Source organism: Camelus bactrianus, chromosome 10, assembly GCF_048773025.1.
Source record: "Camelus bactrianus isolate YW-2024 breed Bactrian camel chromosome 10, ASM4877302v1, whole genome shotgun sequence".
Lineage (NCBI taxonomy): Eukaryota > Metazoa > Chordata > Mammalia > Artiodactyla > Camelidae > Camelus > Camelus bactrianus.
Genome location: NC_133548.1, coordinates 50229373 through 50252004, shown reverse-complemented (window position 1 = coordinate 50252004; position 22632 = coordinate 50229373). Strand labels below are relative to the sequence as shown.

The window sequence follows — 22632 nt, the reverse complement described above, 5'->3', positions numbered from 1 at the left end:
GCCCGCGCAGAAGTCGGCGGAAAGGAGGGGGCGGGGAAGGAAGGCTGAGGGAAGAGAGGGCACCCCCGGGCGCCAGGGTGCATTGTGGGAAGGAGGCGGCAGCGTCCCGGGCGGGCGGGAGGTGCACCAGCGGCGGCGGCGGCGGTAAATCCTCCCGGCCGCTCACAGCACTGTGGAGCCGCGTCCCCAGCCCGGTCTCGGACCGCGGCGCCCCTCCTGCCCCTCGCGGCTTCTCGCCCGCCCGCCCCTCCCCCCGGCTCGCCGGCCTTGCCGAGCCGGCCGGCCGGCCTGACTCCCCTCCCCGGCCCCGACGGGCGGGCGGGCTGCCCTGAGGAGGCGGGGAGGGGAGGGCTGGGCCGGCCGGCGGGCGGGCGACGATGCCGAACTTCTGCGCGGCCCCCAACTGCACGCGGAAGAGCACACAGTCGGACCTGGCCTTCTTCAGGTTCCCGCGGGATCCGGCCAGGTGAGCGGCAGGCGCGGAGCTGGCAGCCCGGGCCCTCCTCCGCGGTGCGCGCTGCCAGCCGCTGGCCCCGAGCAGGCTCCGGGGCTGAGAGGGGCGTTTGGTAGGGGAAGGTTGCTGACCCCAGCCCCGCTCCGAGGTGGGCAGGGGCCCTTAAGCTGCGAGCAGGCGGGCTCTCGGGGACCTCGGAGCACGTGCGTCCGCGGGGGCTCGCCGCATAGGGCACCACCCGAAATAGGCAACTGGGGCTGCCTGGGCAGCATAAGGTGGGTTCTCACCCTGGTTGACTTGCTTTGTGACCTCTGGCAAGTCGCTTTCCTCTCTGGGCTTTACTTTCCCCAGCTGTCAGAAGAGGGACTTGGATTCTATGGTTGTGATCGCCGGGGCCCTTCCACCCCTGGGACAGTGTTTCTTTTTGGAGTCCAGCCACCTTTGATCTCAAGTCAAGTCACAACTACCCCTTCCTTCGGACTTGTTCATGGTTCAAATTCTGGCTCTGACCGTCACTCATTATCTCAGTTGGTTAACGTGGGGATAACGGGTCGGAGGGGTTGGGGCGGAGAACGCGTGAGGGCCTGGGAGTTGGTATTGAAACCTCTTCCTTGAAGTAACCCACACGCTCTGTCTTGTATTTAGAGAGTGATAGCGCAGAGACTGTGTTTGAAAGGCTGAGGATTTTTCCGTGGCCACTCTTGTTGATTCATTCATTTCAAATCACTGCCTACTGTGTGCCAGAGCTCTAACGTTAGGTGCTGGAAATTCAGAGATGAGTGAGACAGTGCTGCTACCTGCAGAAAGCTCACAGTCCCTTAAGGAGACATATATAAGCAGGCGATTACAGTATAGCATGCTGCTAATTTATTAGTTATACAAATATTTATTGAAGGCCTACTATGTACTGGGCATTGTTCTGAGCATGAGTGTATAGATGAACAGGTCAAAGCCTCTCCTTTCATGGGGTTTACATTCTAGTGGGGGGAAATAAACAAGGAATATACAGCGTGTCAGATGGTGATAAGTATGGAAAAAACGTAAATGTTTGCCAGGGGTGCGGTAGGGGAATAGGAGTAGCAGGGGAGGAACAATTGCTGTTTTAAATCGGATGATCAGAGAAGGCCTCACTAAGAAGGTGAATTTGAGCAAAGACCGGAAGTGGGTAAAGGGGTTAGGCATGGAGATATCTAGGGGAAGAGCATTTCAGTCTGTGGAAGCAATAAATGCAAAGGCAGGATATGCTTGTTAGAGGTACATCCATGGGACTACTGAAGCTGGTGTAAGGAAGGAGAGAGAGGGAAAAGATGAGACCAGAAAAATGTGTGTGTGTGTGTGTGTGTGTGTGTGTATGTATTCGGGGCAAATTGTGTAGACCACTGTAGGCCATGGAAAGCACTGTTGCATTTATTCTGAGGGAGATAGGAAGTCATAGGATTTAGGACAGAGACCTATACTTTGAACAGGATCACTGACTGGTTGTTAAATACATTGTAGGGAAGCAAAGCTGAGAGCCGAAGTCCAGTTAAAGGCAATTGCAATAATCCAGGTTAATAGAGGAGGAGGTGGTAAGTAGTTGCATTTGAGATATGTTTTGAAGGTGAAGCCAACATAATTTGTTAATGGTTTAGATTTAGATTGTAAGAGAAAAAGAGTAGTCAAGAATGACTCAAAGATTTTTAACCTGAGTCTTTATGGAGCTATGGAAGACTGAGAGGAGCAGGTTTGGTGGAGGAATCTTAAAAGTTTGATTCAGGACATGTGAAGTTTGACAGGCCTGATAGATATTCAAGAATAGATGTCTTCATACCATATCTAGAAATGAACTCAAAATGGCCCATATTTAGATCCGTGATCTAAGTATTTACGAGCTAAAACCATAAAAAGATATACAAATCTGGAATTTAGAGACTTCCAGACTGGAGACTGTAAATAAATATGGGCACTCTCAGTTTATCTAGGGTATTTAAAACCATAGAACCAGGTAAATAAATCAGGGTAGGTCTGAGAATTGAGCCTTGGGGTGATTCTAGTGTTTAAAGTTCAGGGAGATGAGGAGGAACTAACTGAGTGAGGAATAGCTGTTGGGTTCTGTGGGAGCAGAGAAGGGAAACATCTTAATCTGACTGGACCTTACCCCATTAAGCGTTATCTTCCTTTGACCCAAATTTTATCCCAGGGGCATTCTTGGCAGTATATTTCACTTGCATAATGAGGGCACCACTAATCAGTTTTGAACCACAGATTGTTTGTGACCGTAGGTAGTTAATACTCTTTTCATTATATTCCTTAGAAGGGGAATATGTCCTATACAGGCTTGCAGCCTCAGATTTAGAAGGAGTCTTTAGATCTAGTGCAGTATCCCTTGAAGTGCTGGAATGCCCTCAGTGGCTTTTAAACCTCTTTTGGGTCTGTGTCCCACATTGAGAATCTAACATAAGGACCCTTGAGAAAAGACGTAGACATGATTTCTTATCAAGGTATTTATGAATGCTTTAGGGGCCCTGTGCATTCCTGACAGGTGGGCCTTTGCTAAGACACCTCCAGTGCCAGTTCCTCTGCTTTGTGAGGAGACACTTGAGGATTCTGGATAGATTTGGCTATTGTTTTTTCCTTGTGTTGAGTGGAAATGTGCCTGTCTATAATTTATGCTTTGGAGGTCCTCGTTTTGTCCTCAAAGTGACAGTGAACAAATCTGTGCCCTTTTCTATGTAAGAGCCCTTTGAGTATTTCAAGACCAAATTACGAACTTCTCTTAATTCTTTTTTAAAAAACATCTTTATTAAGATATTCACATACTGTACAATTTACCCATTTAAAGTATACAGTTCAATGGTATTGGATATCTTAACATTATATTAATTTTTTAAAATTTGATAAAATGTATACAGTTGTCTCTTTATCTGCAGGGGATTGGTTCCAGGACCCCCTGCAGATACTAAAATCCATGGATACTCAAGTCTCCTATATAAAATGGCAGTAGTATAACATAAAATTTGCCATTTTAACTATTTTTAAACCATTTTTGAGTATGTAATTCAGGAGCATTAGTTACATTCACAATGTTTTACAACCATCACCACCATCTATTTCCACAGTTTTTTCATTACCCCAAGCAAAAACTAACAAAAAAGCAGTAACTCCTTTTTCCCCAATCCACTTTAACTCTCCATAAATCTGTCTATTCTAGGCACTTCATACTCATATTATATGAGTAGAATCATATAATAATAATCCTTTTATGTGTGGCTTATTTTACTTAATATAGTGTCTTCAAGGTCTTAACTTCTTATTCAAACCAAATCTCAATACTATAGGATTTCAAATTCTACTGTGTTTGACAGTTTCTTTTTCCCTATGCCCATAGTTAATTATAATAACGAAATAGTTTCTAGAGTTTATTGAATTAATAACGGTATTTTTAGAGTTTTTGGTTATAATTAGTTTTTTTTTTCTGTAAATGGTTGTAGGGAAGATTGATAAAAGATGACATTGCCAGCCTATCTATTCTTCAAAAGTTAACTCACATTGTTAACTAATAATACAGATAGATATATTTAATGCTATTAAATAGTACATTTTCCAATCATATTTATAAATTCTGTGCACATTTTTAGGAACAACTATTTAGAAGTAACTTAAAATTTAAGCATTAATTAATAAAGGGCACAGAGTGAAATTTCATACCCTAATACCTTATATTGGTTTAGAAAAAGTGGCATTAATATACTTTTTAAGAAACATAAAATAATAGAATCAAATTACCTTAGGACAGTGGCAGGGAGATAGATTACCTGAAATTAAAGTTAAAAAAAAGTTGCCTGAATAGTGATTACCCAAGGATGACTTGACTAATGCCAAGGCTTGGCAGGAGCCTGGGGGCAGTTCACAATGGAGCTCATCCCCAGATTAGGTGAAAGTACTTTCATATGATCTCATTTAATCCTCCAAACAATGCTGTGAGTTATACTACTACTACTACCACCACCACCACTGCCACTGCCACCACCACCACTACTACTGCTGCTACTACTCACCACCACCTACTACTCCTTATAGAATACTTCATATTCTGTGTGCCAGGCACTATTCTTTGTGTTTTATGTACTTTATTTCAGTTAACCCTTGTAATAAATTTTGAGGTAGTTGCTGCTTTCAGATGACCAAATCAGGCACAGAGAGGTTAGCTAACTTGTTCAAGTTAGCTACAGAGGTTAGCTAACTTGTTCAAGGTCCTATTTAAAGCCCTAGATGTAGGATAAAGTATGTAATATTACCCAAACTTATTTGACCATGAAACGTCTTTTTTTTTTTTGAATGGAACAGTACTTTGTGTTCCTTGGAATATGTTTTAGAAATGCTGCATTAGTAGGAGACCACTGAAGGAAAAAATTACAAAAGTTAAAAAGGAGTGGTCAGTGATGATTGAATAGTACTGAAAGGGTGATTAAGATGAGGATAGAAAGTGACCATTGGATTTGGCAGGATGGAATTCATAAGTTTTAGCTGTTATGGGTAGCGGTGATGAAATCTTGTGCCATCCCACTCTTTCCTGCCCAGGATGTGAATTACTCCTTTGTCCAACTTACCCACACTGTATGTGCTACCCACCCATTAGTATTGGAAAAAAGATAGTATATGTAGGGTTCAGTACTATGCATGGTTTCAGGCATCCACTGAGGGTCTTGAAATGTATCCACCCCACCCCACCCCCCTGAGGATAAAGGGGGACTACTGTACAGAGAGGTAGAGGAGTCTTACCTACCTGGGTGTGTGTGTACATACTCACATATGTAGTTGTATGTGTATACAAATCTAATCGTTTCAAATCTGAAGAGTTTCCCTCAATAAGTGACATTTGAACTAAGATATGAAGGCTGATATTTGCATAGGCTTTCCTTTGCAAAGGAAGAGAGGAAAAAAAGTGACAGTAAGAGGATCTTACGTTGAATAAACAGCATGGAAACAGCCCTAGGATAGAAATGATCACAGTGCATTCATGAAACTGAAATAAGGCATGGGAGGGGGCAAAGAGAGTGAAAGGGTGGTGCTATATGATAATGGAAAAGTAGACAAGGTCTGGATTGTACAGAATTATATAAGACATGTGAGAAGTTGGTTTTTTATCCTAAGAATAATGAGAAGTCACTAACGGATCTTAAGTAGGGAAGGATGTTCTCAAATTGGCTTTTTAAAGTGTTTACTACATGGAGAAGGGGTAGAGAAAGGCACAAGAGTAGTTTGGGAGTACATGGATTGGGGGAGTCATTCCACTCTGCCAAGGGAGAAAAAAAAGGCTATAGAATCTAGAGCACAGGGTGCAGAACAATGAAAGGGAGAGCTAGGACAGGGAAGACACTGGTTTAAAAAAAAATTGAGAGATAGCTGTGTAAGTATGTATATACTTACACATAAACTGGTAAGTATATATACATATACACAAGTACATGTATGTATGTATGTAAAAAAGACTTGTCATATGTAATTTTTATAACTTATTGATGTAAAACATACATACACAGAAGGTCACAAATCATAAGTGTATGGCTTGTAAGGTTTTTCAGAGTAACATGTCTGTGAAATTGTTGTCCAGATTTAAAAAACATAGAATATTACTGACATCCCAAAGTTCTTTCCTGTGAACCTTTCACTCATTATCGCACTCTCTCCAGTAGTAGCCACCGTTTGACTTTACACACATTAGATCAGATTAGTTGTTACTGAGGAAAAGGGGAAGAGTAGGGGGGAGCTGGGTTTGTTTTTTGTTTTGGGGTTTTTTTTGGTATATGACATACATTGAGAAAAGTGCAGAAATGATAGTCTAGAACATGATGAATTTTACAAAATGAACATACCCAGGTAATGTTCGAGATATACAGCATTACCAGCACCTCAGAAGCCTCCTTTGTGCCCATTCCTAGTCGTTACCTCTCCCCAAAAATATATCCACTATTCTACCATTACTGTGTTGGAGGTCTCCAAGTCCACCCCCATATTCAGAGATTCACTAGGACTCTTGGAACTCAGTGTATAGCTATACTCACAGCTAAGATATATTACAGCAGTATAGTAGGAACACACATCTGAATCATAAGGGGGAAAATACACAGGTAGGGTGTGGAAGGATCTGTGTATAGGCTTCTTTACACTCCCTCCCACGCGGGGTCACACAGAGCCCACTTTACCCCAGCAGTGAAAATGCAACATGTGTGCCATGTTTTCTGCCCAGAGAAGCCCATTAGAGACCCAGTGTCCGAAGTTTTTCTTGGGGTCTCATCACTTGGATACTCTCTGCTTAGCATGTACTAAAATTTCAGACTCCCAGAAGGAAGACAGGTATTCATTATAAGTCATACTGTTTGCACACAGTCTGGGCATCATGAGTTACTTTATCAGTTAGAGAAAGTTTTATGTAAGTGTAGGGAATTATTTACTAGCCAAATTCCCAGACACCAGCCAAAAGACAAGCCTTAGAAATAAGCCTTTCTGAGGATAGCAATCTCAGGCCTGCTGTGTTAACTCTTTTTCTGCACAATCACCATAGATGAGTTTTGCCTGCTCTAGAGCTTAATATGAAGATAATCACATAGTATGTACTCCTGGCGTATTTTGCTCACCATTAATGTTTGTGAGATCTAGCTAGTTCATTCATTCCCATTGCCAAGTAGTATTCTGTGTATAATAGTATACCACAGTTTATCCTGTTCAACTTTGATGGGCAAAGTTGTTTCACCTTCTCATCAGCATTTGGTATTCTTTCTTTTATATTATAGTCATTCTTATGGGTATGAAGTAATATTTAGTTGCAGTTTTAATTAGTGTGTTAATTGCCTGTTAGAGTCTCTTGCCTATTTTTATATCAAGGTATCTGATTTATTTGTAGTTCTTCATATTTATATTTTGGATATGAGTGTATTGTTGGATCTGTGTACTGCAGATACCTTCTTCCATTTTGTACGTTGCCATTTCACTCTTAAATGGCTTCTTTTAATGATGAAAAGTTATTAACGTTAAAGTAGCCTAATTAATTCATCTTTTCCTCTAGTTTGCTTTCTGTTGCCTTTTTAAGAGATCTTTATGCTAAGGTAATGGAGATTGTCTCTTGTGTTCTTTTAGAAACTTGTTTTACCTTTCATATTTAGCTCTACAGTTTACTTGGAATTTATGTTTTGTATATGGTATGAAAGTATAGATCAAGGTTCATTTTTTATATGGATATCCAATTCAGGACTATTTATTGAAGAAATTTATCTTCACTGCTGTGCAATGCTGCCTTCGTCTTAAGTATTTACAACTCTTCCTTTTGTTCCATTATTTTATCCTTGTGCCAATTCCACACTGTGTTAATAAGCCTTATAATAAGTCTTAATATCTGGTAGTGTAAGTCTTTCAACTCCCCCCACCCCAAGATTGTCTTGACTCATCTTGGTCCTTTGAATTTCTGTGTAAAAATGTTTTAGAATGATCTTTGTCATTTCTGTCTCTCTGTCTCTCACTCACTCTCACACACACAGAGACATGCACAGAAGATTTGTTAGGATTGTGATAGTATTAAATCAGTAAATCATTTTGAGAATTGATATCTTTAGAATTCACTACACCAGTCCATGAACTAGATCCCTCTATTTATTTAAGTTACTAAATTTCAGGTATTGCACATCTTTCACTAGGTTTATTTCTAGGTATTTGATGTGGATCACATCGATGTAGTTAATTGGGATCTCTGCCCAACCTATTCTTGATTGAAATCTGAGTGTGTGTTTTTTTTTTTGAAGTATAGTCAGTTTACAATGTGTCAGTTTCTGGTGTACAGCACAATGCTTCAGTCATACATGAATATACATATATTCATTTTCATATTCTTTTTCACCATAACCTAATACAAGATATTGAATATAGTTCCCTGTTTTATACAGTATAAGCTTGTTTATCTACTTCATACATACCCTTCTGAGTGTTCTTTCTATCAAAAAGAAATAATACAGTAGTGCTCTGTGTGGAAAGTCTCCAGAGATTTAAGAATTAAAAAACAAACTTAACTCTAGCAATATGACAAATTATCTTATAGTGAGAGTTTTTATACCAAATAATTTAGATGTTGAAACACAAAATGTTTATAATCGTATTGCACAGCTATGTAAAAATATGATTAAAATATGGACATCCTAGGCATCATTACTATATCTAGTAATCTTGGTCAGATGAAATGCTGTACAATTTAGATGTGATTTTAGTTTAGGTTAAATAGTCAACATTTCACCATGATTTTACATATTGAAAGTGGAGGGAATAATGTGTCAGAGTGTGTGTGTTTAGAGGCTGTTATATTAAGACGTAAGAAAATGTAATTATAAAATGAATATGCTTTCAAATTTGTGACACTATATATTCACGGCAGACTTATCCTTAGAAACTTGAAGAATGAAGGAAACATCTAGCTGGAATCTTTAGAAAATTACTTAACATTTCTGTGCCTTCATTTCTTCATCTGCATGAGGGGATAATAATAGTACTGTCTTGTTCTGTTTTTTTTAATCAACTTATATATTAAATTTTGTTTTCCTGAAATTTCTACCAATAGAGCTTACTTTTACATGTTTAGGTACATAGAACATTCCTTACCCCTTTGGAGATGATTTAGAACACTGGCTCTTAATAAGTGCATATGATGCAGTAAGCATTATGATGATGATGATGATGATGTTTTTCTACAGATATTTTAGCACCAAGAGGGTATGAACGTTGTCTCATTCACTATCTTTAACACCATCTATGTACTAGATTATCTAAACACAATCCCTGCATTCATGGAGCTTGCAATCTAGTCTGTACATATCATTGTAGATAATGAATCATGTTTATAATAAAGCCAAGGAATACAGCTATCATGCTTCCATAAGAAACTCTATTTATTTATAGAACATCTACTTAATAATGTTACTGAGGGGAATGTTAAGCCATTGGTCTCAGGGTTGTGCAGGTTTTTGCTTGTATTGCTGATTATTGAGTCCTCTTTGATGCTAGAAAGTGCTGGGAATTGAAAGACTCAGGTTTAAGTTCTAGTTTTGCTGTTGATTTTGTACATGACTCTGAGTGAGTTACTTCTTAACCTTGTGTATAATTGAATGTACTAAATAATTTTAAGGTTTCTTCCAGCTTTCGTTTTGTTATTAATCAACTTCTCCAAATTATGCTAATGTTCTTTGGGTATAGGGCAGCAGGAATCCATTGTCCATAATACGTATTTGTCTTAAAACTGAATGCTGAAATTTAAATGTAGAGCTCATATTCCATAATTGTACTTTGGCTTTATTTTTGTAGGTGCCAGAAGTGGGTGGAGAATTGTAGAAGAGCAGACTTGGAAGATAAAACACCTGATCAACTGAATAAACATTATCGATTATGTGCCAAACACTTTGAGACTTCTATGATCTGTAGAACTGTAAGTAACCAGAGGGCTCATTTGTTTGTTTTTTTGTTTTTAATTTTTTCTCCTTCTCTCTCATTCACTCACTCACTGTCTGGTTGGAAATGTAAATACATATTAATGTTGGAAAGGATCCTTACACCCTGCCACTTTTTTTTTTTTAAGATGAAGACAAATTTGGAGCTTAAGAGTATCTATTTTGTTCTTAAAAACCTGTTTGTTGGTTTTTTTATCCTCCTATTTCTGATGCCCCATTCCTACTCACCAGTGGTAGCCACTTTTAAACTTATGTTGCCTTCTGAAAATTTTAGATGATTATAAAAGTGTATATTTAAAGTAAAGTTGGCATTTTTTATTTGGAACAGCTTCTCTAGAGCTTTTTTGTGAGTGAAATCTTCATCAAGGAATAGAACTCTTTGTTTTCAAATTTTGTGTGTACTGTTAGAACCCAGCCTCAATTTTTACATGCTAGATACAGCAGAAAACAAATCATGCAATTAATGTGAAAAGACATTTTCATCAATAATTTGCAAATTCACATCAAGACCTGAGTTTCTCAGCCTTTCTACTGTTACCTATGAATCTGGCCAAGTCACTTTCCCTCTCCCAATTTCTAATGAAATTAGACCAGATGATTCCTGCGGTCTAGGATTTTTAATCCTCTGTGATTCTGTTATTGTTATGATTCATAAAAGTCACAAATAGGACAGATTTGATTGAAATGAAGCAGACTTGAAACACTGAGAACTAGTTAGGAAGTCAGTTTTGTTAAGCAGTATATTGTTTAGGTATGAAAAATGTATCATCTCAGATATTGGGATAGACATAAATTTGATTTGAAGGTACACTATATATTGTTATGCAGCAATTTATTTTGATATTTTTTTCAGATACATTTTGCAGAGGCATCAGAAAACTAAAGAATGATTGGGTTATTTTATTTCTCAAAATTAATTGAAGCAGATACTTGTGAAGTCATTGGGAGGTGAGCCAATTCCGGTTCAACAGTTTAATCACGAATATTTGAGGGATAATTTTGCCTTGCTTTGTTAAGAGGGTAATAATGATCAAAATAAGAGATTTCATATGTTTAAAAGGCAAATTTTATGTTCTTGACATTAAGTAAAAATATCCCAAATTATTCTTTTTAAATACACAAACCATATGCATTTTAATATTTTAATTTTAGTGATAAATATGGTCTCTTAATTAATTACAATAAGATTAATGTGAGAAATATAAAATACAGTTTACTCTTATATTCTTGTTTAGTCAGAGCATAGAACAGAACTATTTTTGCTTTTTAAATGTTCACATAATTCTTTAATCTTGACTAAATTAATGCAAATATGAGAATTTTTTTTCTACACATTTGGAAGAAGGTATTGCTATTAAAAGCTGGATTATCTAATATTTATACCCAGAGGTTTTAAAAGTTTTGACTTCATTAGTTTGGCAGTTAAGATCTCATCAGTAGACATTTGTGGCTAGTTCAATCAAAGCCAGATATTATTTTTGATCCTAGAGTAAGATCACTACTTTATGCTCAAACCTTAATTCAACAGTTAAAGGTTAAATCTTGATACTGAATTACAATTCTCATGCACATGTATAGCCCTTTTTGGCATGCATACTTATAAATAGATGTGAAAAGTTGCATGTTTTTGCTCTGTATGTTATTTTCTGGTCCATAATACCTTTGCTTTTTAGTAAATTAATTTTATGTGAATTAAAAAAAATTCCTTAGAATGTTTTAGCCCTTCCCTCTTTATTAATTGGTAAGATATCAAGAGTTGACTGAATATTGGATATGTTTGCTTTTTCAGATGTTTGCTAAGTAGGAAAGATGAGACACTTGGAGTTTAGTATAGTTTTTGTTTCCTTCTATGATTGTGTCCCTAATCAATCCCTGATTCAGACTCCCAAGTAGACTCAGGATAATTGGCCCAACACTAGAAGCTGAGTGTCATTAAGAAATAGATTTTCTTCTTTATGTACTCAATGAAGCATGGGATTGAACTAGAAAATACTGAATCTAGATAAAAATTCTTCCCAAATGTGTTTAACAGTTCTTTGGATAAAATGTAAGATAGTGTGTTCCCTTTAGTTATATATTTTTCCTTCATATTTTCCTAACCTTCTTTCCTTGGGTGAAAAAACATAGGAATTGTTATTTTTGTTAGGCATATACTTTGAATATGCCTGAATAGTCAGCTTTGAAATAACACTGCTCCCAAGAAAGCTTTTTAAACTAAAGTGTGTCTTGTCTTTATCAGTGCAAATTTGGGAAGAAATTAAAGGCCCTGTTTCTTTGGACTAGCTAGGGGAATGTAGTAGCAGTTATTCATTTGTTACTTTACTTCTTAATAAACTTCTTATCCCTACCCGACCTCTGGTCTGGCTGTAGAAGACTATCACTATCTCGTATGAATCTGGTTTCTAGCCAGATTGGATTAGATTAACAGGAATTAGGATAGAGAATGGTCACCCTTCAGTGATAAGAACATTAGAATTAGAAGCAAATTTAGAAATACCTAGTTCAGTGTTTGCAAAAGTGTGACTATATATATATCACTTGTGATATGAGTGATTTCAGGTGGCACATGAGTCAATTTTTATCTTAGAAGTTTTGTAATATGTGTTAAAATATAGCTAGCTCATCAAATCATTATTTTATAGTCTTTATTGTTTAAGACGATGTTAACTAGAAAAGTGAGTAGATTATGTAAAGGTACAGATGGTTATATAACTGAAATGGCAAACATTATGATCATTGCTATGTAAATAACTTCATTTTAGGAAGTGTTATTCTAATTCAATATATTAAATTTATTAAGAAGAGGAAACAGAGTCCAAAAAGGGAAAGTATTTGGCCAGGGTCTCAGAGAGTATTTGGCTAGGGTCTCAGAGTAAGTTGCTGGTAGAGTTCGGACTAGCCCCAAGGTCTCCTGGGTCCCAGTCCAGTATTATTTCATGGTGCTTTGATGTTTCTTAGTAATAGTAGCAAAAGTGGACTGAACAGCAGGTAATGGAGGGAAGAATTATAGAACATAAAAGAGGATAGATTATTTGAGAAACTTTTGTGCCTGCTCATGGAAGGGCAGAACAGATAAAGTAGCTGGGAGATTGCATTAGAAAAATACATGCAAAATGCAAATACATTTTATTTTTTATGCAGAAGGGCAAATGTAAAAAGAGTTGGAAATAATAAGCTGATCTGGACTAACATCATCAGTTCTGCATCTTTAGAGTTGGAGTTGAAGGAGTATTGGGAAAATTGTTAACATAGAATTTCATTTATGTGTAATACATTTTTAAGGACTGTCTCTGAATTAACATATTTTTCTTTTTCAGAGTCCTTACAGGACAGTTCTTCGAGATAATGCAATACCAACAATATTTGATCTTACCAGCCATTTGAATAATCCGCATAGTAGACACAGAAAACGAATAAAAGAATTGGTATGTCAGTGTGCTTCCCCATAATATGAAATCAAGTATAGATGCATTCATGTTAAATTTGAACCAAGTTACTCTCTACTTCAAAGGTAGCATTATGGGAAATGAATGCTATGGTTATTTTTGAAGTAGCCTCAACACAAGATGATTAGTTTGTTTTAGTATTTAAATTGGAAAATCTTCCTCAGATCTAGCTTGTTCACACTCATTGACTTGAACCAGAATGTGCTGTTAATTACAGACCCCCAACTCATTCTCTTCCAGGGAAGAAGGGGGAAAACACTTTTTCTTCTGCAGTAAGGGAAGTGGAGCTGAGGTATATTTTCAGAATTCATCACAAAGGGATAAAGAAAAGGAAAGTTGAGACATGGATAGTTTTACTAGAGATAAGGATTCTATAATTATTGAGTACTGACAGGGTTTAGAAAAAGCTTTTATATCTCTCTATGTGGCATCTTTGTGCACATTTTTATATTCCTTTAATATCCTTTAGTTCTGATGATTGAAACCTACCTGTTTTTTGTTGACCTCAAATGAACAAAATTAAATTACTCAGACTCCTCAGACCATGGCATTCTGTTATCATTACCACCAGCAGGACCCTTATTTTGTTTATTTTTTCCTTCTTCCAGTATTAGCATTCCTATTCCTCCCCTCCCTTATGGTATCCATGTTAGTGTACTTAATATGTCATTTCAGTTCACCCACTATGTGCTTTTTTAAGATAACATTTATCCAATTTTCCTCATTTTCTTCTGTGTTTACCTTTCATATTTCAATCTTTGATCCATTTGAATTTGTATGTATGGTGTCCAATAGAGATCTAATTTTATTTTTCTCTTTATAGAGATCAAGTTTTCCCAACATGGCCTATTAATTCATCTGGTATAAGATACCACCTCTGTCATATACCAAGTTTATGTATATGCTAGGCTGTTTCTGAAAACTCTTACTATATTCCATTGGAAGATTTGTTTGTTTGCAGCTGTACTACACTGTTTTTATTACCATTGCTTTATAGTATCTTTTACTTTCAAATAGAGTGGTTTCTTAACTCTTCTTTTTTGCAGTTGTCTTAGCTATTTGTAGATCTTTATTCCTCCAAGTGAATTTGAGCATCCCTTTGTCAAGTTCTAGAAATTCTTTTGATATTTTCATTATTAAATGCTTTGAATTACCATCTTTACAATATTAATTAGTCCTATACATAAATAGAAAAAAATAAAATAGCTATCAAGTAACAGCAATCATTGACAAAACTAAATACTAATTATTTGGAAAGACTATTAAAATACTTCCAGGAGTACAAAAAGTCAAAGATTTGAAAAAATTTCAGGATTTTTGTTGCAATTCTTTAGAAGAATTTGTACATCCTTCCTTAGATTAATTACTTTCTAAATACCTTATGGTTTTTGTAGGTATAGATTATATATTTCTGGTTGAGATTGTTTCCAGCAATTTTGAAGACCCTTTTTAAAATTAATTCTAATAGTCTACTGAGTTTTCTATTTAGTTGGTTGTATCATCTACCAGTAAAGACAAATTTGCCTCTTTCAGTTCTTCCAATTTTAATTTGTTTCTGTTGCCTGTCTTATTGGTTAGTCAAGAGCATCTCTAGTACTGTATTGAATAGTCCCAGTAGTAAGTAAGCAAGCTGGTCCACTTGACTTGTTCCATTAAGTATGATGTTTTTGTTGGTATTTTTAGATAATTTTTATTAAGTTAAAGAAATTCTCTGTATTTACTTCTAGTCCTCATATTCAGAATTTTAATCATAACTTGTTGAATTTTTCAAATACTTTCATTGCATCTGTTGAGTTCTTTTTTTTTTTTCCATTCTTTAAAGCCATGAATAACATTGATGGATATTCTGATGTTGAACTATCTTTGCATTCCTATGATGAACCCTAACTGATTACAGTATATTTCTCTTAATTTTCATACACTATTCGGTTCAGTTGGTCAATATTTTATCAAAAGTTTTGCATTTATAATTATAAGTGTTGGCCGATAATTTTCTTTTCATGTACTCCTCTCATCCAGTTACGATATCAGGGTTCTGTTAGCCTCATAAAATGAGTTGGATAGCTTTTCTTTTCTTCTCTCTTAATTTTTCTAGAAAAACTTGTATAAGGTAGATACTCTCTGCTCTTGATAGTTAAGTTGAACTTGGTAAAACCATCACAGGGCTTGGGGTGGGTGAGGGATTATTTTGATTACCATTTCCATTTATTTATTGGTTTCTCTTTCTTCTTGGAGTTTTATATGTTTCCAGCAGTTTATGAACTTCATGTAGGATTTGGGGATGCTTTCCTTTCTCTACTCCTAAAATTATTTTAGTGGTCTTTTCAAAGAAACAGTAGTGAGTTTTATCACTGACTGCTGTACTTGTGAGTTGTTTTATTGGTCTCTTCTTGATTTGAGGGATTTACTTTTAGCTTCTTGAATGTTTAACTCATATTTATGTATATTCAAAGCTATAAATGTCTAAGTATGTTGTAGCTGTATCCTACAATTTTAGACATGTAGTGTTTTCCTTGTTCAACTATGAGTGTTTTGTAATTTCCCGTTTTCTTTAGTATAAAATTATTTTTGTTTTTAGTTTCCAGACATGGGCTTATTTTTAAAAACTTTCCCCCTAAATGTTAACATGATGCACAGAGGGTACATATAGTCTGTGTGATATTCTTTCTAATTTTTTTGCATTCGTTATTACTATTAAAGTCTGATGCCAGCCTGATTCTTGTTCCTTTTTAGGTGATAAGTTTTTTCTCCCTCAAAGCCTTCAGTATTTTTTTCTTTATATTTGACATTTTCAATTTCACTAAACCATATTTAGATGTGAGGTTTTTTTCTTCCCCAGACTAACATGTTTAAGTTCTGAGAAGTTGTCAGTTTTTATTTCTCATGCATTTCTTACCCTATATTTATTGTTTTTTCTGGGACTTCTTATAGCTTAATGCTGACACTATACAACAGTCCTCCACATCAGCTTTCTTCTTAGTAATACGTACCAGGAGTGAGGAGTTCAACCACTTCCCATCCTGTAGCTATCATTTCCCTGTTCTCTGCCCCTTGTGGAACCTCAGATACCTTATGGCAGGTGCACTCTTCCAGATCGGCCATCCTTGTAACTCTGCAGCCCATAGGATAAAAAGGGAATGTTCCAGGTTAGCTAGCCTGCTTATGTTTCTTGTTCTTAGTATCATGTTCCATGCTGCTCAGCAGGTACCGTACTGTCTCCAGCTGTAACTGGTACTGCTGCTTTCTTGCCCCAGAATAGTAATGGGCTGGGTTGTGATCTAAGAATTGTAGTGGGTTAGAGGGAGAGAAAAGGACACTCTGGGAAGTTCTTCCTCAGTCTAACTAACCTTGTATATGCCACTTAGTTCTCCATGTTGTATGTATCTATTTCTCTTCCATATTGGCACTCTGTCACTTTCTGCTTCCCAGAGATTTCTCATAGCTTTTGTGTTGGGTTCTGGCATCCAGCAACTCTCTTTTACGTGGCATTCCCCCAGGGTTTGATCGGACAGGGGGCATGGTTCATGGCCCGTTGAACTTGACCCCAAGTGCCATCATATATTTTCATGCCTTTTATTAGCCAGTGAACACTTGTAACTCCAAATTATGATGATTCAGATACAAAGCAAGTTAAATGATGTATTCTTTACCCTCTAGTATTTTCTTATAAGCTTGGAATCATTAGCAAATTATTGTTCTGGTTTTCCTGTCATCTGTCTATATGAAGAATGTATTCCTTATGAAGAATTTTTGTTCTTGAAAGAATTAAATTTGACGCATAGTATGCTTTTTACTTGTGAATCTGTGATGATATACTAGAGTTCAGTTTTCTCAAAGTTTTTTATTTTTTCTTGTCATTTAGAGTGAAGATGAAATCAGGACACTGAAACAGAAAAAAAGTAAGTGATAGTGTTAATGACTCAACTTCTGAATGCCTTTTTAAAAGGCCTTGACCTGGTAAGGACAAATAAATATGTTTTTGTCCAAACATCTACTGTGAGAATGATGTTAGAGTGTGGTAGGCATTGTCCTGTGGTCTGGAATTGTCTGTGAGACTGAAGTCTTAGTTCAGTTTGTCTTCATTGGGTGCCACTATGCCGTGCACTTGGCCTCCTCCCCACTAGGTGCTCCCAATGTGGTAGGGGTGGCAGGCACACAGGCAGCATGTCCTAGTGTAGGGAAGGAAAGGAGCAGAATCTCTGTCCGTCCAGTGTGGTGCATGCTAAGTTCTTGGTAAATATTTAAGGAATAAATGTTGTGGAGACACTTGGCCTTATAGAGGGCAGAGTCACAATAACCATTCCCCAGGTACTGATGCCTGAGCCGTGTCACCAAAGGATGAGAACCAGAAGGTTTTTTGTTCTTGTCAGTTATTAGCAGTACTCCTCTTTTCCTGCCTCCTCCTCCTACTGCTATTATTATTATTAACATAACTTTTTATTGAGTACTTACTGTGTGCCAAGTCATTATTCTAAGTGCTTTACTTATATTAATTCATGTTATTCTCACAATAATCCTGAGGGTAAGTACTATTATTTCCCCCCTTTATAGATGAGGAGACATGGACTCAAGCAAAGAAAGGCGGAAAGAGTATTCTATACAGTGCCTTAAAACAGGGTGCCAGATTTGGGGAACTACGTATTTATTTTGTTGTTGGAGCTTCTAATAACCCATGATGGTTAAAAAGTGAACCTAGAGGGACCACAAGGACCAGGACTTTTGTATATGACTATGGTCAGGACCCTTAACCTCAGGGCCTCAGTTTTTTTATCCAGATATGAAGAGAGTAGGCTAAGATTTCTAATATTCTAATATTAGCCCTAAAAATTGCATGAGTATACTTTATATGGTATTAGTTTGTATAACTGCCTCATCTCCCATATAAAAGTATAGAAACAGTGTCAGCGTGGACCTTGGAGCCAGATAAGCCTGGATTTGAATTTCACCTCCATCTGTGACCTTGGGCAATTATTTACTGTCCTCATTTGTCAAATGGGGTTGATACCGCCTGGCTGTAGAGGGAGCAGTGTGCTACATGTAAAATGCCAACACAGTGTCTCAATAAGTATTAGTTTTCTTCCCCTTCCATTTTCTGATGGCATGGACTGTCTGTTATTGCTCTGTATATGTGATGTGCCTTATTAAGTTTATAAGAAATTATTCCTCTCATAATAGCATTTAACATGTAGGATTAAAATATATCCATTCACAGTGTTTGTCTCCACCACAAGAGTGTGAGTATCTTCTTTTAATCTCTGTATCCTAGTCTATAGTCTAGTAGGTGCCCCATGAGTGTTGAATGAATGCATTTATATATTTTAAATATTTAACCAATCAAAAATGTAAAATTTTTGTTTGTATGATTCTTTATGAGCCTGTTTATAAAATTAATTCTTTGTTTTCCAGTTGATGAAACTTCTGAACAGGAACAAAAACATAAAGAAATAAACAACAGCAATGCTCAGAACCCTAGTGCAGAAGAAGGGAGTGAAGAGCAGGATGAAGACATTTTACCTTTAACCCTTGAGGAGAAGGAAAACAAAGAATACTTAAAATCTTTATTTGAAATTTTGATTCTTATGGGAAAACAAAACATACCTCTGGATGGACATGAAGCTGATGAAATCCCAGAAGGTCTCTTCACTCCTGATAACTTTCAAGCACTGCTGGAGTGCCGGATAAATTCTGGTGAAGAGGTTCTGAGAAAACGCTTTGAGACAACAGCAGTTAACACACTGTTCTGTTCAAAAACACAACAGAAACAGATGCTTGAGATCTGTGAGAGCTGCATTCGAGAAGAAACCCTCAGGGAAGTGAGAGACTCTCACTTCTTTTCCATCATCACTGACGATGTGGTGGACATAGCAGGGGAAGAGCACCTGCCTGTGTTAGTTAGGTTTGTCGACGAAGCTCATAACCTGAGAGAGGAATTTGTGGGCTTCCTGCCTTATGAAGCTGATGCAGAAATTTTGGCTGTGAAATTTCACACTACGATAACTGAGAAGTGGGGATTAAACATGGAGTACTGTCGTGGCCAGGCTTACATTGTGTCCAGTGGATTTTCTTCCAAAATGAAAGTTGTTGCTTCAAGACTTTTAGAGAAGTATCCCCAAGCTGTCTACACACTCTGTTCTTCCTGTGCCTTAAATATGTGGTTGGCAAAATCAGTGCCTGTTACAGGAGTATCTGTTGCATTAGGAACAATTGAGGAAGTTTGTTCTTTTTTCCATCGATCACCACAATTGCTTTTAGAGCTTGACAGTGTAATTTCTGTCCTCTTTCAGAACAATGAAGAAAGGGGCAAAGAACTGAAGGAAATTTGCCATTCTCAGTGGACAGGCAGGCATGATGCTTTTGAGATCTTAGTGGACCTCCTTCAAGCACTTGTTTTATGTTTAGATGGTATAAATAGTGACACAAATATTAGATGGAATAACTGTATAGCTGGTCGAGCATTTGTACTCTGTAGTGCAGTAACAGATTTTGATTTCATCGTTACCATTGTTGTTCTTAAAAATGTTCTATCTTTTACAAGAGCCTTTGGGAAAAATCTTCAGGGGCAAACCTCTGATGTCTTCTTTGCAGCCAGTAGCTTGACTGCAGTGCTGCATTCACTAAATGAAGTGATGGAAAATATTGAAGTTTATCATGAATTTTGGTTTGAAGAAGCCACAAATTTGGCAACCAAACTTGATATTCAGATGAAACTCCCAGGGAAATTTCGCAGAGCTCAGCAGGGTAACCTGGAAACTCAGCTAACCTCTGAGAGTTACTATAAAGAAACTCTAAGTGTTCCAACAGTGGAACACATTATTCAGGAACTGAAAGATATATTCTCAGAACAGCACCTCAAAGCTCTTAAATGCTTATCTCTGGTACCCTCTGTCATGGGACAGCTCAAATTCAATACATCGGAGGAGCACCATGCTGACATGTACAGAAGTGACTTACCTAATCCTGACACGCTCTCTGCTGAGCTGCATTGTTGGAGAATCAAGTGGAAACACAGAGGGAAAGATATAGAACTTCCATCCACTATTTATGAAGCCCTTCATCTGCCAGACATCAAGTTTTTTCCTAATGTTTATGCATTGCTGAAGGTCCTATGTATTCTTCCTGTGATGAAGGTTGAGAATGAACGCTATGAAAATGGGCGAAAGCGTCTCAAAGCATACCTGAGGAACACTTTGACAGACCAAAGGTCAAGTAATTTGGCTTTGCTTAACATAAATTTTGATATAAAACACGATTTGGATTTAATGGTGGATACATATATCAAACTCTATACAAGTAAGTCAGAGCTTCCTACAGCTAATTCAGAAACTATTGAAAATACCTAAGAGACTTTAAAAATAGGCTTTCTCTTATATTTGATATTTGAAAAAGAAATCTGTAAGAAATTTGAAGATATCTTACAGAAAAGCTTGTCAGGTGTACGTAGGCCACTTAATCACTGAGTATCTTGACCTATAGGCTTCCCATTGAGTACATTAGTCATTGATAATCTGCCTGTTTGAATGGCCCCTGTTTGAACTCTCATGTTTTGGACCCCTAATTGTTCTTCCAGAAAGTGGCATTGAAAGTACCATGTTCCACCTCTGTGTGATCTCTGCTGATGGCACTTTGGAATTGTTTTAGTTAAAGTCATTTTAGACATAACATTTATCACTGTGGATCCAATTGTTGGGTATTAAGTTATCAGTTGTTGGGTATTAATTGTTGGGTATTAAGTTATCAGTTGGGAAGAAATAAATTTTGAAGAGGTGCAGGAGGAAGGAGTACATTTTATAAAACAATGAAGCTCATGACTGACCTTTAAATAGTAGGAGTTTTAAGTACGTTGTTAAAAATCTGTAAGGGACAGTTAAGGGAATTATCAGACGGTAAGAGAAACGTGTAAGCTCACCAAACAATTTCAGTGTAGATTTTGTCATTATCAAATGAACTTAAAAGAACAAATTATAGTTAAAGTTTTAATGAAGAGCCTGCCATTGTTTCACATCTGGTTGTTGCTGTTTACATTCCTTTGTTGAGCCTACATCTTCATCAGTTTTTTGGCAGATATATTTGAACACTTCTGTTTTATGGTCAAGACAGAATCAGAGGCCATGGATACTGACAACTGATTTGTCTGTTTTCTTCTGTCTTTTTCCATGACTGTATCTACTGCCTCATCTTGATTTACAGGCAAAACCTAGAAAACCTACAAAAATAAATGTTTTGTGGTTTATCTAGGAATAATACAGAAAATATTGCTATTATTTTTGGTGAATAAAATCAATTTTGTATAGTTTATTTCAACCTAAATAAAATGTGAATTTTGTTTAAAGTTCAGATACATTATTTTTGGGGGGTACAAAACAGATTCTTGGGGTAAATGCTCTTCGAAAATATTTATCACCTCAGTTGAAGTTTGGGGTTGTGTGTGTGTGTGTGTGTGTGTGTGTGTGTGTGTGTGTGGTTTACTACTTAGGGAATTAAAAAAAAGACATTTTCACTGTGATATTATTAAATGTAAGATTTATCTAACTTTTTAAATATGATATGCTGTATGGCCCCTAATACAAATTACTAGGTTTTGCATAATTGTTGCTGGCTCAAATGTAAGTGAGTGAACATGGCAGAGACGTCACTGAATGATATTATGTTGAGATAAGTTAGTGTTATTTGAGTTCCAGAGAACAGGAAGGGGGTATATTTGCAATGTGCCGGGTATTAATGATAGGCAGCAGTGTATTTCCCTGTTGTGGACAAGCCTGGTGTATGTGTCAAATCAGGATGCACTACTCATGCAAATTATAAGAAAGATAACAAAGTTTTATCTCATAGCCAGAGCTCTAAGAAGTGCCTTTGTCCAGAACAGAAGGAACTGGTCAGATTCATGATGGCAGGATGACAAAGAAGGAAACACAGAGCTGGCCTTTTAATAGCTGCATCCAGTTCTTAGGACACTTAGGAGTGGTATGGCCTTGGCAGATTATTTAATCTGGGTATGTTTCCTCAACTGTAAAGCCACATTTATGTGTTTTTGTGCCATGAGGGTCAGATAATTTATCATCAGTTACCTGTTACAGCTTAACAGCATTCCAAAATTTAGTGGCTTAACAAAAGTTTACAGTTTTGTGGCTTAGTTTAGTGGTTCTTTCACTGGTCTCATCTGGACTCTCTGTATTCAGCAGGCAGATTGGCTGGGGCCTGGATGGGACAGCTAGACCTCTCCATGTGACCTTTTATCCTGGGTTTATGGGATGGTGGTCTCAGAGTACCA

General features: G+C 37.2%; 1 protein-coding gene across 2 annotated transcripts; it reads left to right on the top strand.

Moving 5' to 3' along the window:
• The first annotated feature begins 111 nt into the window (after window positions 1–111).
• On the top strand, window positions 112–21693 carry THAP12 (THAP domain containing 12). Of its 2 annotated transcripts, none has more exons than XM_074372684.1 (5): window positions 112–466; window positions 9776–9896; window positions 13236–13343; window positions 17227–17321; window positions 18771–18908. In XM_074372684.1, exons 1-4 carry the CDS (start codon window positions 378–380, stop codon window positions 17269–17271), a joined length of 363 nt encoding a protein of 120 aa, XP_074228785.1. In that variant the 5' UTR covers window positions 112–377; the 3' UTR covers window positions 17272–17321; window positions 18771–18908. The 2 variants fall into 2 exon arrangements, with proteins under 2 accessions (XP_074228785.1, XP_074228784.1); XM_074372683.1 differs by having other exon boundaries at window positions 206–466; window positions 17227–17263; window positions 18771–21693.
• The last annotated feature ends 939 nt before the right edge of the window (window positions 21694–22632 follow it).